Here is a 15,842-nt window from a genome sequence, read left to right as displayed (position 1 = left end):
AGAGATCCTCATAACCCTACAACAAGGCATCTAAAAACCGCCAGTAAAATCATCATTCACAAGAATTACGTTGAAGTAGTTGATGACCATGTTGACTTTTATTACCTCGCCAATGATGTCCTCGCCTATGAAGTGCCTCGTCTATGATGGCCTCATCTACAGTGGCATCATCTACGATTGTCATCTATGACCGCCTCATCTATGATGGTCGTCTACGACAGTCATCTACAGTGATGGTCTACGACAGTCATCTACAGTGGTCTGTATGGCCACATTCATCTACAATAGTCATCTACTACGGCCTCATCTATGACGGTCGTCTACGCCGGTCATCTACAGTGGTAGTCTACGCCGGTCATCTACAGTAGTTAATCAACAACAGTCATCTACAGTGGCTATTCGACAACAGTCCTCTACAGTGGTCGTCGACGACTGTTATCGATGAAGGCCTCGAGATGATATTCGTCTACGATGGTCGTCTGCGATGGCCTCATCTATGATGTTAATCTACGGTGATCGCCTACGATGGCCTCATTTATGATGGTCATGTATGACAGTCATCCACGACAGCCTCATCTGTGATGGTTGTCTATGACAGCCGTGTGTGTGTGTGTGTGTGTGTGTGTGTGTGTGTATGTGTATGTATATGTGTGTGTATATATATATATATATATATCACACACACAATGGCAGTATCATCTACGATTGTCGTCTACGGTGGCCTCATCTATGATGGTTGTCTTTGACAGCCTCCTCTATAATTATCGTCTACGACAGCCTCATCTACGATGATCGTCTACTGTGGTCATCTATGATGGCCTAATCTATGATAGTCATCTATGATGGCCTAATCTATGATAGTCATCTATGACGGCCTCATCTATGATAGTCATCTATGACGGGCTCTTCTATGATAGTCATCTATGACGGGCTCATCTATGATAGTCATCTATGACGGCCTCATCTATGATAGTCATCCATGAGGGTCTCATGTACGATGTTCTTCTGCGACAGCCTTTTCTGATGTCTCTTACTACGGCCTTGTCTACAATTACCTAGTCTGTGAAAACACATCTACGGTGGCCTAGTCTCGGTATGCTTTGTCGACGACGGCCTTGTCTATGACTGCATCCTCTACGACGGCCTCGTCTGCGGTGAAGGCCTCGTCAGCAACAAACATTGTCTACATCAGCCTAGTCATTTACATCTGCCTCGTCTAATTTGATCATAATACAAATTAAGACGAAAACACGTAATTGTCAACAAGAACAATCTTGAGGGGCAATATATGGAGCAATTACACCACTTCGCCTCCAACTGCAGAGCGTGGGTCAGGTCCATGTAGCTCTAGTACTAGAGCTTCAGACCATACTACACCCGCAACTGGTGGATTCCCTCACCAGATTAATTTTGGAGGTTTCCATACGCTTCGTTGCTAGCAACCAAATACTTCCAGCTTCCTGTAGCAAACAAGAAATTAGTTTGTTTTTCTTTATGATTTTAAATAGGAAAGCTGTAAAGCCTATTCCAGTTGCTGATATATCCAGGAGGAATTACAATCATGCAATAACACTGCCATTCATAGTTTCACAAGGACACGTTCTCATCTAGGTCCAGACTATTGTATGGGCTGTCAATTCACTGGCCATACGGGGCAGGTATAGCCACCAGATGTGGTCAGACATGGCCAATAAACAAACTGTTTGCCGAGGGGAGGGGGGGGGGGGGGGTGAGATATCGGCATAGATTGTGCTATAGTTAAAGCTTCAATAGGATTCCCTCAACTGGCTGGGTCAGTGGTCCTTGGCTGCTATGGTTCAAGGCCACAACATTTAAAATTTAGGGTTCAAATATATCTAATATTTTTATAATACCATTATGACAATTTGTTTGCCAAGCACGTTGACGACTCCTTGCAAGCAGGCAAGGCTGACTCTTGACACTACACGATCTTTTGGGGCTTTACAATTTTAAAAGAAACAATCTTTAGAGGGACCCAAGAAAGACAATTATCCATTGATAAGTATCTGACTTAGCAGCCCTCTAAGTAGCCCTTAGGCTAGCTTAACTACAGTGACAACGTCCTGGTGCTGATTACACCATCTGTTGAGAAGAACAGTCCTAAAAATGTTGTCCTCTATGGCAGAAAATAGCAATGGACAAATAAGTCCTGGATCTCGTCACATAGATATATGTTGCAGTTTACCCAGATTCTGACCCACTACTCCAACAAAACCTCATCACCATCTCCTTCGGAAAGAAGTGCTAGCTTTTCAGATCAAAGGTTTCATAGAGAAAGGCCCACATTCTCAGCAAGGAATAGGCTTCTACTCTTGGTTTTGCCTCATAAACAAGAAAACAGAGAAGTGTCCATCCATCATACGCCTCCAGAAATGAACAAGTATTTCCGGAAACAATCCTTTTGTGTGGTCTCCTTCAGCACAGGATTTATATATTTTGCATTCCCAACCACTCACCAGAGTTCTTCTACTTGGCTTCGGATCAGCTTTTTAAGGAAGGGTTTCCCCAACTTCGACAACTAATTGATAAAAGCACCAACGGCATTTCAAGCGTCCAAGGCCCCAGAGGCTTTAAGTCTCCTTGTGAATTATCAGAGATAATCAACTCCTCCATCAAAGAAGATATTGTCTTTTCAATTAGCTTTTGGGCATCAAGACCTCAGCGATCAATAGGATCCTTCTTGTACGCCTGAAAATAAATGCCTTACAGGAGCAGCTACAAGAACAATAGATAGATTCAGTCAAACAAATAATTTGAGGGCCTACTGAATTTTCACATTGGTATGATGGATGCTATAGTCTCAGACTATAAATGCTTCCCTGGAAGCTGATGCAGTCATCTGTAGAACATCTAATTTGAGGAGAGTCGTTTCTGCTCCAGAAGAGCATACATATCACTCACCTAGATCTCAAAGCTATCTGTTTGGTCTCCAAACTTTCATGCCAATGTAGCAGAGTCTTCAGTGTTAGTTCTCAAGGACAATACCACCAGCATGCAATACGTGAATAAACAAAGCAGCACAAGATCTTTGGCGCTGTCCAAGGAAGACCAGGAAATCTGGTGTTGGCTAATGACACACAGGATAATTCTTCAGGCCGAACATATTTCCTGGACTAGGAATCTCATAGCAGACATGCTAAACAAAACTGGAAACAGCCTGCAAGAAGGGGAATTTGATCATTCAGCTCTAAGTATGATCTTCTCGTTCTGGGGCAAACCGGCTTTACATCCCTTTGCAACAAACAAAACCTGCACATGCCAGTTCTGTGAAAGTTGGCATCCACATCTATGATCTTGGAGGAATGCCTTTCGATTGATTGTCCAGGATCTATACCCATCTTATTTCCCCAATACATTCAATGCCAAAGATTCTCACCAAGAGGAAAGCAAAGCAGTGTTGTCTTGTCCTGATAGCCCTCCAGAGGCTAGTGCAGCATTGGTTCGCTGAGATTCTCCTACTATCAGAATATAACCACATTCACCTACCAATATTCTGTAAGCCTTTGACGATAAACTAAGGTCAGGCCCTACATCCTGACCTGACTTCACTCCTCTTATGCGCACAGCTCCTAAATTCCATCAATTCAAAGGTCTCAATATTCCTCAGGACTGCAGGTGTATTCTCTCGAAGTCAAGGAGGAAGCCACAATAAAGACATGTAAACATTAATGGAAACATTTCTGCCTGTGGCTCCAGAAAATCAAACCTACATCCTCTGCTTGCATAATCTGGCAAATAACTATCTTATCTCCTCTCACTAGCTCAGTCACAGTTGGTAATTGCGTCCGTTAAGGTACGGATTACAGCAATATCAAGATATAGCTGTTCAACACATTTTCTATTTCTACTCTTGCAGAATCATCAAACAGATCTATTCAGTGTTTTTGTACAGAAAGGGATGCTTCCTCGGACTGACACCTGAACATACTTCTATTTCGACTCATGAAGAGTTCATTTTAACCCATTCGCAGATTACACCTCATATTTCTCACATGGAAGGTCATCTTGTTACTAGCACTCATCACGAAAAGTAAGGTAGAGGAGATGCAGGCTTTCTTCTCAACTCAAGAACCTTCTTGCGTCTCACAGGCAATTTAGTACTTCTCTGAACTAAGCCACAGATTTATTCCCACGGTTCCTTCAGATTTTGCCTCAATGAACGTATAATATCTGGACTTCTCTCCTGAATTCAACATCACCAGCTGAGAGGTCTATTTATACTATCTGTATCAAGTGATATCTCAAATTTGTACTTACATCTCACTAAACAACTCATGTGAACTGACCAACTGTTGGACTCGTATAGTCACACTCATAAGGGTGCTCCGTTCACAATGGCAACCATTGCTGAATGGATTTCAGCTGCAATCCAGTTCTGTCACTCAAAGACTAGCAATTCCCTCACAGAGAAAAGTAGGGTGCATTCATCTGGGGCAGTTTCCACTTCAACTACTTAGTTTGCGTAAGTACCTCTGGAGAAGATATGTTGTGATGCGACTTGGAGAATTGTGCATATAATTCATGCAGCATTATTACCTGGAATTGGCACAACGCAGTCATATAGTGGTTAGATAGTTTTTACTATACCATTTATTTCATTAAGGGGAGCCTCTTTTGGTTCCAGGTGTTTATGTATTTCATGCAACTGTTAATGTATGATGTGTGTGTATGTATGTGTGTATGTATATATATATATATATATATATATATATATATATATATGTGTGTGTGTGTGTGTATATATATATATATATATAATATTGCATATATATTGATTATATTGCATATGAAAGTTATGCATATATTTTCTACCCACCATCTGCTATTCGCGCTAATACTATAAGATATACAAATGCAGTGACTGCTTGCTACTCTGATTCAAGCATGTGAATCTATGAAAGATCCAATACTGGGAAGAAAATAAGTGACTTAACTGTAACTGCAGTTCTCCAGTATTGATATCTTTCATAGATTCACATGTGACCCACCCTCCTCCCTGGAGAGGTTCCCTACAGTTCAGGATTATCTATTCCCACTTGTGCTTGAAAATCTGAGGGACTTGGCCTCTGTTGGGAGTGTTCTAGAGGCAGTGCAGTTACAGGTAAGTAACTTTATTTTTGTGCCACCTACCTATCCTCTCGGGGCAGAGAGTATGAAGGAACTTATTTTAGGTGCAAGAAGTATGTGCAGGCAATCACAAACTAAATGAAATGGCATACTGATATCTGCACTATGTCATTGAGCTGAAGTGACATAACATAAAACCAGTTGTTTAAAAATGTGCCGGAAATGTTCTTATGCTGTGTTTTTTTGCTGTTTGTGCACAATACTGCTTGTTTTCTAGAACTGACACTGCTGACCAGATAGAAAGGAAAGATTAACTGCACAGAACTGACCACCTCTCTTTCTACCTTCTACTATTTAAAAAAATATATATTTATACTTGGAGCAACTGTTTGTATTTATTTCCCATTCCTCTAAGGTTACAAGGAGTTTGTGAATTTAGCCTTACTGTGTAGTATGATTAAAGACCAGAAAAATCTGTTTTAAATGAGTGCTTTACAAGTAAATATTTTCTTATGCAGGGGTGTACTAAGGGTCCTCATAACCATGAAAAGCCTCCTGAACCTGTAAAACCAGAAGTCAACATAACATCTGAGAAAAAAGAGTTATCTGAACTGAAACCTAAATTCCAGGAGCATATTATTCGTGCTCCAAAGCCGGTAGAATTGATCAAAAGGCCCAGGTATGTAAGTAGTCATCTTAGTGAATAGGTATCTTCCTTTGAGATAGCTTATGCACTGTGCCCACATCTTTTCAACATTACTCGTATGTTTGAAATCACTCTAAACATATTCATCCCCATTCTGTTCTCTTGCTAAACATTCCCCATTCACTGTTCTAAGCAATATTCAGTTATTTTGCTAAACATTTCCAGATTTGCTTTTGTCCGTTTACCTCTAAAGTAATTTCCCACTTAATTTCACTTGTTTTCCTCATATTTTTCTTCCATACTTAAACTGAGGTCCCAGAGATGTCAATAATTTACTTCTCTAGTATTGATCTTTCATGGATTCACATGCTTGAATCATCCCGTCGTGGAGGTGAGAGTCCCACAGTAACCTTAAATATACATAGCAGTAAGTGTATTACATTAGGCCTCAATGGCCTAAACAGGCACTGTTATAGCCTATCCATGTTCTTTTATTAAAAAGAACCAAACCTGAAGTACAACCAATCAGGCGACATCACCCTCTAGAACGCTCCCAACAGAGCCTTTTTCCCTCAGATTTTCTACTGCATGTCGTGTGAAGGGAGTCTCCCTGAGCTCTGCTCAGCTTCTTTTTCTGCAGCTATTCTGACAGGAAAATTTCTTTCAGCCTTCTTGGATTTCCAGTGGACAGGATGTCCCACCTAACTAAAAAAGGTATTTTCAGACATTGTGACAATTGTGGGAGAAAAAGACTTCATATTGATGACCTCAACAAGAAGTGCAGCTACTGCCTACATCCAGACCATAAGGTGAGAGATTGCAAGATTTGTTGCACCTTCATAAAACCCTGAAAGACAGAGAGGGTAGACTTTTGTTATGGCTACAAAAGCAGAATGCTATGGTATACCCTTCTGAGGAGAGTGAGGCCTCCACAGACTTCTCAATCCCTAAAAAGGCCTTAAAGTAAAAGACTTTCTGCAGAACCTCCAAAGAAAGTTTTTAAGAAATCTAAACACTTTTCTTTAGAAAAACAAGAAGGCCAAGAAAGCTCATCATCATTGTCAGAAACCCAGTCAAAAGCCTTAAAAAAGGGTCACTCAGAACCTACAACACCTTTGAGGGGAGGGGGGGGGAAGCACCTTCAAAAAGTGCTTCTCTGTCTTTATCACCTATGGGAAAACCAAAAAACACTCTTGAGACTCTGACAAAAAAAGGCTCGTCAACGACCATGTCTACAGTAACGACGACGATCATTTCAATGTTCACCACAAGTGTCCCCTATGATAGTCACGTCATCACCACTATCGTCGACGACGATCATAACAGCTCAAATCTACAAAAGGGCACCATTGACGGCTATTCAACCATCAGCTACGCACGCGTCGACGGGGAAATAGTTGACGAGAGACAAATCACCTAAGACTGTGTTGACATCAGATCAGTCGACGAGACACAAATCGAAGACAGTTCAGAGGGACCTGTTGACGCAACCATCCACAACGCAACCGTCGATGACATGTCCATCGACCACACTCATCAACGACTCACACAGCGACGAGAGAAGCGTAGACGACTGATCGGACTATGACAACTACATGAATGTTAACGTTTCTCCCTCTATCATTGATAACTTAAGAAAGAAAGCATCTTCAATCCTACCAATGCATACCTCCCCAAGTAAGGTATTACAGTATCCTCCTCAACACCTATTAGATGATGATGGATATTCTCAAGAGAATGGAATGTTTGGAGTGGCCAACAGTCTGTCACAACTTAACGTCAAATGTCAAGACCTGGATGACGATGAGGATGATCAATATCAGGACAACTATTATTCAGCAAAAGTCCAACCAGATCCATCGTATTCTGCATGTGGTGACACAGACACCTCTATCCCTATGCCAAGGTCGTTAGTGACAGATCTTCAAAGCGTTGCATGACTACTACAGAAGAGTTCCACCCTCAGTACCAGCAACTCCAACCACACAGCAGTATGACCTAAAAGCAGGACTGCAAAGCCCTATCCCTAGCCATCCAAGGACACCGCTCAGACCAGATATGAACATCCCTTTCTCACAGCCACCTCAGGATGACCCTCAGTCCACAGATGAAGAAAGGGAAGCAAGAGAAATACCTGAAACCACTCCTAGTGAGTGGGACGAACACCTGATTCCTACGTCATCACCACCGTTTTCAGGACCAGTGGATTAAGCCCCGGACGACATAGGGTGATTGCATAATTTAATGGAAAGAGCGGCTAAACTGTTCAAACTGCCCATTCTGATTGTTTCCTGTATGACTTTAAGGAACCATCAAAAAAGTCAGTTAGAGCCATATCTATAGCTGACTTTATATGGCAGAAATGATTGAAAGCAATGAAAAACCTAGCTACAATACCTTCCCAGATCCAACGTTTGGGGAAAAAGTATAAAGCCCCGGAAGATTCTCCAGCTTGTTTAACTGAAACCCTTCATCAATATCTATCATCCCCACCAGATAGAGAAGGACGCTGTCTGGACAACATAGGAAAAAAGTTCTCAGTAGCAGCAATAACAGTCAAAGCTGCCATTTCGTTAGCCATCCTAGGCAGATTTGATCGACAAATGTGGGCAGACATGTCCTCTTACATTGACCTTTTGCAGAGAACGCTAAACTAGAGGCAAAGAAAGTGTTGCAGGAGGGAGAGCGGATCGCAGCCGAAGTGATTGATTGCGCGATCGATATCTCACTGACTGGATTTAGACAACTAGAGGGGGCAGCAGTGTTGCGCAGACCGGGCTGGCTGAAATCTACCTCTTTTATGAGGTACAAAGCAAAATACTTGACGTGATGGGGAATGCCTCTTCAGCAAGCATGTGGATGAGATGTTACAATCTATACAGGCAGATACAGACGTGGCCAAATCCCTAGGTACGTTGCAGTACAGAAGACAGCCATTTCAAGGGGCTAAAAGCAGGTTAACTTACTCCTTTCGTGGTGGTTTCCAATCATATAGACCACAATATCAAACTGCTCAAACAGGCTTTCGACAGCAGTACGGACAACTGCAGCAACAATACAGATTACCACCTACAGCTGCCTACAGACACCCCACAAGGGAAAGAACTGCTGCCCATGGCAGAGACAAAGGCAGAAAACAATGACCCCGCATTCATACCAGCCCCACCTGTGTTTCAATGATTACCGCCATGGTCATCCGCCGCTTCTCCGTTCCGCCCGTCAGGGTGGAGACGACGGCTGGGCTGGAGACCTGGGTCTCCAGCCCGGCGGCCGTGACAATGCCGCCGCCGGTATTCTGACCCGGCTTACCGCCGTGGATTTCCAGCGGTAGGAACCGCCATGAAATCCATGGCGGTAAGCACTATCAGTGCCAGGGAATTCCTTCCCTGGCACTGATAGGGGTCTCCACCACCCTCCACCCCCACCCCGACTCCCTCCCCTACACCCCCCAACACCCCTGCCACCCCCCAAGGGTGGCAGGACCCCCCTCCCCACCCCGACCCCCGACATTACCTTACACATACACCCTAAGTATGGTAACGCTTCAGGACATTATGGGGCTCATTACAACCTCGGCGGTCTTTTCACAAGACCGCTGAGGGACCGCCGTGCTGAAGACCGCCAGTGGTGGGGGTTTTCCGCTCGGCGTATTATGACTGTTGGGAGCTCCACATCGTTTTTCCGTCGGAGAGCCGCCAACAGCCATAGTGACGGGCGGCGGGGAAGTGGAGGTTGCTCCACCTCCACCGCCACGCCAACAGAACACTGCACAGCGAATCACGTCCTGTGATTCTGCGCGGCGGAGTTCTGTTGGCGTGGCGGTGTCGGCGGAGCTGCCCCCATGGCTCCCGTCCCCTCCCAGAGGATCGACGGAGCAGGTAAGTCGATCGTCCGTCAGGGGAGGGGGGTGGGGGGGTGTTGTGTGGGTGGATGGGGGTGTGCGTGGGTGTATGTAGAGGGGGTGTGTGAGTGCGTGTATGCATGCGGGGGTGGTGCGTGTTTTGGGAATGAGTGCATGTATGTCTGTAGGTATGTCGGCATGGTTGTGTGCGTGTATGTTTGAATGTGGGTGTGCGTGTCTGTGTGTGTGGATGTTAGCATGTGTGTCGGTGTGTGCATGTATGTGTGTTGGTGGTGCCTGTGTGCGTGTCTGGTGTGTATGTGTAAGGTCATGTCGGGGGTCGGGTGGGGGGGGTCCTGCCACCCTGGTGGGGGGGTGTAGGGGAGGGAGTCGGGGTGGGGGATGGGGGGGACCCCCATCAGTGCCAGGGAAGGAATTCCCTGGCACTGATAGTGCTTACCGCCATGGATTTCATGGCGGTTCCTACTGCTGGAAATCCACGGCGGTAAGCCAGGTCAGAATACCGGCAGCGGTATTGTCACGCCCGCTGGGCTGGAGACCCAGGTCTCCAGCCCAGCGGTCGTCTCCGCCCTGGCGGGTGGAACGGAGAAGTGGCGGATGACCATGGCGGTAACCGCCATGGTCGAAATTCCCAAAAAAAGACCGCCAGCCTGTTGGCGGTCTTACCGCCGCTTTACCACCGTCCGCCAGGGTTGTAATGACCCCCTATATGCCTCTTGAACACAGGAGATCACATGACATCTCTAGACCTCCGGGATGCGTATTTCTATATCCCAATACATCAAAACCATCGGAAATTTCTCAGGTTCAAGGTAGCTGGTTTGCATCTACGGTTTCAAGTCCTTCCAGTCGGATTAAAATCGGCCCCCAGAATTTTTACCAGAGTGCTGGCTCCCAGTAGCAGCTCACCTACGTCAGCTGGGGATGCAAGTCTTTCCATAGTTGAACGACTGCCTCTTAAAGGCATCCACAAGAATTCAGGTGGTAAAGCACACATCCACTTGCCTCCAGTTGTTCAAAACTCTAGGCCTTACCATCAACTATCGCAAATTCCATCCCACAAAACAGCTGAATTTCCTAGACGTGATACTAGATACTATCCAAAGCGAAGCATTTCCATCTCAAGAGAGGCAACAAAAGATCTCCAAAATGGCTCAAAAGCTATCAACAAAAAAGTTTGTTTCAGTTTGGAATTACAAATCATTCATGGGAATGAGTTCTTAATGTATTCCACTGATCTCAAATTGCTGACTGCACATGCGACCTCTACAAGAGCAACTAGACACTCATTGGCCCCAAGTGAATGGCTCCTTCGACGATCGAATTCAGATCTCATCGGAAATTAAAACTGCCATGTCTTAGTGGGGAAAAACAGTCAAACTTATCGAAGGGCCTTTCTTTTCTTCAACAAGTACTCACCTTCACAATCTATAGATAAGTGGCAACTGGACACAAAAGGACAAACAGCTTCACATAAACAAACTGGAGCTGAAAGCAATAGATCTGGCACTGAAGGCTTTCTTACCAAAAATACGAAACCCAAAACTTCTCATCAGAACGGACAATACCACAAGCATGTTTTACCTGATCTAACAGGACGGCACAAAGTCCTTGGAACTTTCACGTCAGGCTCAGAGCATATGGGAATGGGCCATAGAAAATCTAATTTTTCTGAAAGCAGAACACCTGCCAGGACAAGCCAACCTCCTAGCAGACTCTGAGCAGGACATTCATCCCGTATCACAAGTGGCAACTCGACCAACAAGTTCTCAACCAAGTTTTCCAAAAGTGGGGCAAGCCGAATCTGAATCTTTTTGCCACATACGAGAACAAGAAATGCCCATATTACGTAAACTGGCTTCCCCAAAAAGGGTCGTGGGGAAATACTTTTTTGATGAGATGGTCAGGAATCTTTGCCTACGCTTTCCCCCCGATTCCGCTCATCTCCAGAGTGATCAGCAAAATGAAAGCAGAGGGATTCAGTCTCCTCCTAGTTGCACCCAGGTGGCCCAGACAGGTCTGGTTCACAGAACTCCTTCTGTATTCGGAACAACCACATGTTCTACTCAGACATCAGCCCTACTGACCATGCAACAGGCCAAGTCAGGCATCCAGATCCTTCATCTCTACACTTATCGGCCTGGCTCCTGAATTCAATGAATACTCCACCTTGAGCATCTCATCGGAATGTAGAGGAATATTATCTGAAACCAGAGCAGACAAAACCAAGAAGACCTATAAACTTAAATGGAAGCGTTTCTGTTTGTGGTGTGTTACGGAAGGAGTCCCCCCTACGTTATCCCCCCCAGAACAAAAACTTCCCTATTTATTACATTTAGCAAAATGTGGAATTTTTTATTCCTCAATACTGGTACATGTGGCAGCAATTTCAAGATTCCGCCGCCCTCAGCAGACCTCCTCACTATATTCTGCGAGGATTGTAAAACAATTCCTCAAGGGCCTTTTTAGAGTATTTCCACCGGTGCGTAAACCTCCACCGTTATGGTCTTCAAACATGGTTTTAGGACAACTCCATGAAGGCCCCTTTTGAACCAATCCACAGGTCAGAGTTAAAAATTAATCTCTTGGAAGACATCACTTTTACTAGCTCTCACATAAGCAAAAAGAGTGAGTGACATACAAGCCGTCACCTTTCCTTCAGTTCACTCCAGGTGGTGTTATACTTCAAACAAACCCTAAGTATATGTAAAAAGTACCATCAAACTTCCATCTAAATGAGCCAGTGGTTTTAAGAATGTTTTTTCCTAGCCCACAGACATTTGCGGAGAAAGCTCTGCATTCACTAGATGTAAGAAGATGTTTTTTATCTTAAAAAAAACACAGAGCATTCAAAAATCAGACCAGCTATTCGTAGCATATGGAGATACAAGAAAAGGCTCTGCGATATCTAAGCAGACCATTGCCAGGTGGATCAGATTAGCTATACAATTTTGTCATGCCCAGGCAGGGAAGCTGCTGCGCAGTAAGGTTAAAGCCCACTCTACCAGAGCGGTAGCCACATCAGCAGCTCTATTCGCAGGAGTACCCCTGCAACATATTTGCAGGGCAGCAACATGGTCCAGTCAGCATGCACTTACAAAGCACTACTGCCTGGATGAGAAGAACAAAACGGATACAGCCGTTGGGCAAGCAGTGCTAAGACATCTATTCCATTAAGGTGAGCCTCTCTGGTTATCCCACCTTCCAATTGAAAGGTATGTGATCTATACTTGTCTGAAGTTATAATGGTTAATATTGCTATTATTGTTATTTATATTATTATTATAATTATTATTGTTCTTATCATTCTCAATACATATGGCTTTCTAATAATAGCTGAATGTAGCATTATTCCTATTGTTATCGATGTTATGGCTAGAATAAATGATGTTACTGCTCGCTACTCTAATTCAAGCATGTGAATCTATGAAAGATCCTATACTGGAGAAGAAAATTGGTTACTTACCTGTATCTGTAGTTCTCCAGTAATGGTATCTTTCATAGATTCACATGCGACCCACCCTCCTCGTCTCAGAGGCTTCCCTTATTTCGAAGACTATGTACTTCACACTCTGAAAAATCGGAGGGAAACGGCCACTGTTGGGAGTGATCTAGAGGCTGCTGTCGCCTGATTGGTTGTAGTTCAAGTTTGGTTCTTTTTTTATAAAAGACCATGGATAGGCTGTAACAGTGCCTGTATAGGCCTTTGTGGCCTAGTGTAATACACTTACTGCTATGTATATTTAAGGTTACTGTGGGACTCGAACCTCAACAACTGGGATGATCCAAGCATGTGAATCTATGAAATATACCAATACTGGAGAACTACAGTTACAGGTAAGTAACCTGTTTAGTTCCTTTTAACTCTTATTGAATTCTGTGTTTCTTCTTTTTGTGAGCTTCCTTGCCTCATTCGCATTCTTTTGCCCACTGATTTGTTATTTCCTCCACTTTCATTTCTCTTAAACTGACTTCCCTACTTCGTTTCCCACTCATTATTCATTCCCTGTCCTACCTTAATGTTTCATCTTTTATGCCATTATTTGGGTTTTTGAAGCTCGCTATGAAATGGTCTAACATACTGAAGGGTGATAACTACGTGATAATCCTGTTGAAAGGCTAAATAAAGATTGCTGGAAGGTATTCTCCTCTTTATGTGTAGATTAGTAATGGATAAACAGTAGTCTGATCAGTCTTCTTAGAATATTGGCGACTAGGTGCTGAGCAAATGTGTGTGAATGTCCTAGTAAGGTATCAGACAGGTGTCTGGTTACACTGAGAGCAGAGCACAGGAAGGCAAAGGCTTGCAGTGCTCTTGATTTCCCACAGCCGCCCAGCTCTGAGATGAGTACAAGCCTTTCACAAACAGTGTTTTGTTCCCGTTTCAACTTCAGCTGAGTAGTTTGATGACCAGAAGAAGAGCAGCATTGCCATGATTAGGAGTTCATTCACCTTGTAGCTAAGATTAATCCTCAAGTATGTAAAGATTCTCTGCCTTTATAGAGAAGAGGCTCTGATCTGCTGTCACTGGCCTAGAAGAAATTGCTGTCAGTTTGGACGCTAAACTTGTAAACAACCCAGCAGGAGCCAAAAGCGCTTTCAGCACAGCTTACCAAGATCTAAGTCCATGACTAGAGACTGGCAGACTTGTTTGAGCAGTGTCTCCTTCTACTTATCAGTTTCCCATGAAAATAATCCCACGTTTCCCATGTGGTGGGCTGAACGCGCGTACAGTACCTCTCTTGAGGATCTGCTATGCCCCATGTGCATTTAGTAAAAAACTGTCGAAATATGGTGTATGTTTGGGATATATTTTCTTAAGGCCTTTGGTTTGCCATCCTGGAAAGTAAGCAAACATTGAGACTATTTAAAACATTCCTCTACGTCCTCTGATTTCAAAATCCTTTCCAGTGTAAAAGAAAACCAGACTCTCGGATAGCTCATAGAAGCCTAACACTTCTTACACAGATTAAGAGTGAAAATTGTAATTTTTCTTCTGAAGTCTTATACCCCTTCTTAATCAATTCATTGAGAAGGAAGAGGGAATCAACTGTTCGGTGATCTTAAGTAACAGAGGCCAACAATAAATCCTCAACTTACTGTACTAGAGTAATACCACCTGTAAGGACCACAGTTTTCAAAATCTTCATTAAAGCTTGGGCAAAGATCAAAGGAGACTCCGTAAAGCCCGGAGGGAGTCTCCACCACAACAGTTGAGATTTGTTGCATGTGAAGAGCAGTTGTCACTCTTCATGACTGGGTATGGAAAACAAGGCGGGCACAAATCAATCACCATAAATCAATGGGCCTTAGTGGGACTACAAGAAAAAATAGTGATGGGGTTAGAGGCCACAGGGATTCTAGGAATAACCACATTTCTAGTAGTTCCAGATACCGCATGTATCTGTACACATCACTCTTTTCCACCTTCTTTGTGTGAAGAATGGGCGTATTACACCTGCTAACAATCAGGTTGATCTATATTTTAATATGTAGTTGTGTTTTACTTTGAAAGATAATTTCTTTGATATATTTGTGTTTCAGCCCAGATGAGCCTATCACTAGATTGCAGTTGAAAGTATCGTCTTCGCTGCTGCAAGCATTAGATAAACTGAAACTGTGCACAGAGACTGAGGAAGAGCAGAATGGTAAGAAGTTAACATAAGATGCATTTATTAATGTGGATGTCTTCCTTGAAGTTCAAAAGCTTTTTACTTGTGGATACTCTCAGAGCATGGGTATAATACAGTCTTGTCTCAAACGGTTCATTCATGCATAACTTTTTTTGACCAATCCGCAGGATAGGTAGGAGGAATTTTACAATATTCGATTTAGATGGCCCTCGTCCACCATAAATTATGTTCATTGCGGTAATATTTAATCAGTACATTTTTTATATTTATTGCAAAACATTTCCTAATGCAAAGGTACTTATTTGAAACATTTTCACTAAAGGCAGCCACCATGTCAAAACTTACTAAGTGTCTTTTCTACAGTGACCGAAAGAAAAACCTTTTTATATGATCCCAGATTTCAGCTCACTTAGTTTTACCTCTTAAGGACAGCACTTATCATTCTTCTCCCTGCAGTAGGAGCAGGTACTCAAGGCCTACAGTAGGGACCCTAGCATTTATTTTCACACAGTTCTTATGAAAGGCAAGCACATGCCTGAGAACGGATGTCCTCAGAGACCTCAGAATTGAAGGATGCGTGCCACTGAATCAAAGTTAATGATCATTGTAACTC

General features: G+C 43.5%; 1 protein-coding gene across 1 annotated transcript in view; it reads left to right on the top strand.

Annotated features, from left to right (window-relative positions):
* The window catches only part of CHORDC1 (cysteine and histidine rich domain containing 1), a 76,615-nt gene that overhangs the window by 22,474 nt on the left and 38,299 nt on the right, over positions 1-15,842 (top strand). Inside the window, exons 4-5 of the mRNA XM_069204014.1 lie at positions 5,607-5,767; positions 15,141-15,244. Coding sequence (XP_069060115.1) covers positions 5,607-5,767; positions 15,141-15,244 — 265 coding nt within the window. The remainder of the gene's footprint in view (positions 1-5,606; positions 5,768-15,140; positions 15,245-15,842) is intronic.

Source organism: Pleurodeles waltl, chromosome 8 (genome assembly GCF_031143425.1).
Source record: "Pleurodeles waltl isolate 20211129_DDA chromosome 8, aPleWal1.hap1.20221129, whole genome shotgun sequence".
Taxonomy (NCBI): domain Eukaryota; kingdom Metazoa; phylum Chordata; class Amphibia; order Caudata; family Salamandridae; genus Pleurodeles; species Pleurodeles waltl.
Note: the sequence above shows the minus strand (reverse complement) of the source record. Positions and strands in the feature narration are given on the sequence as shown.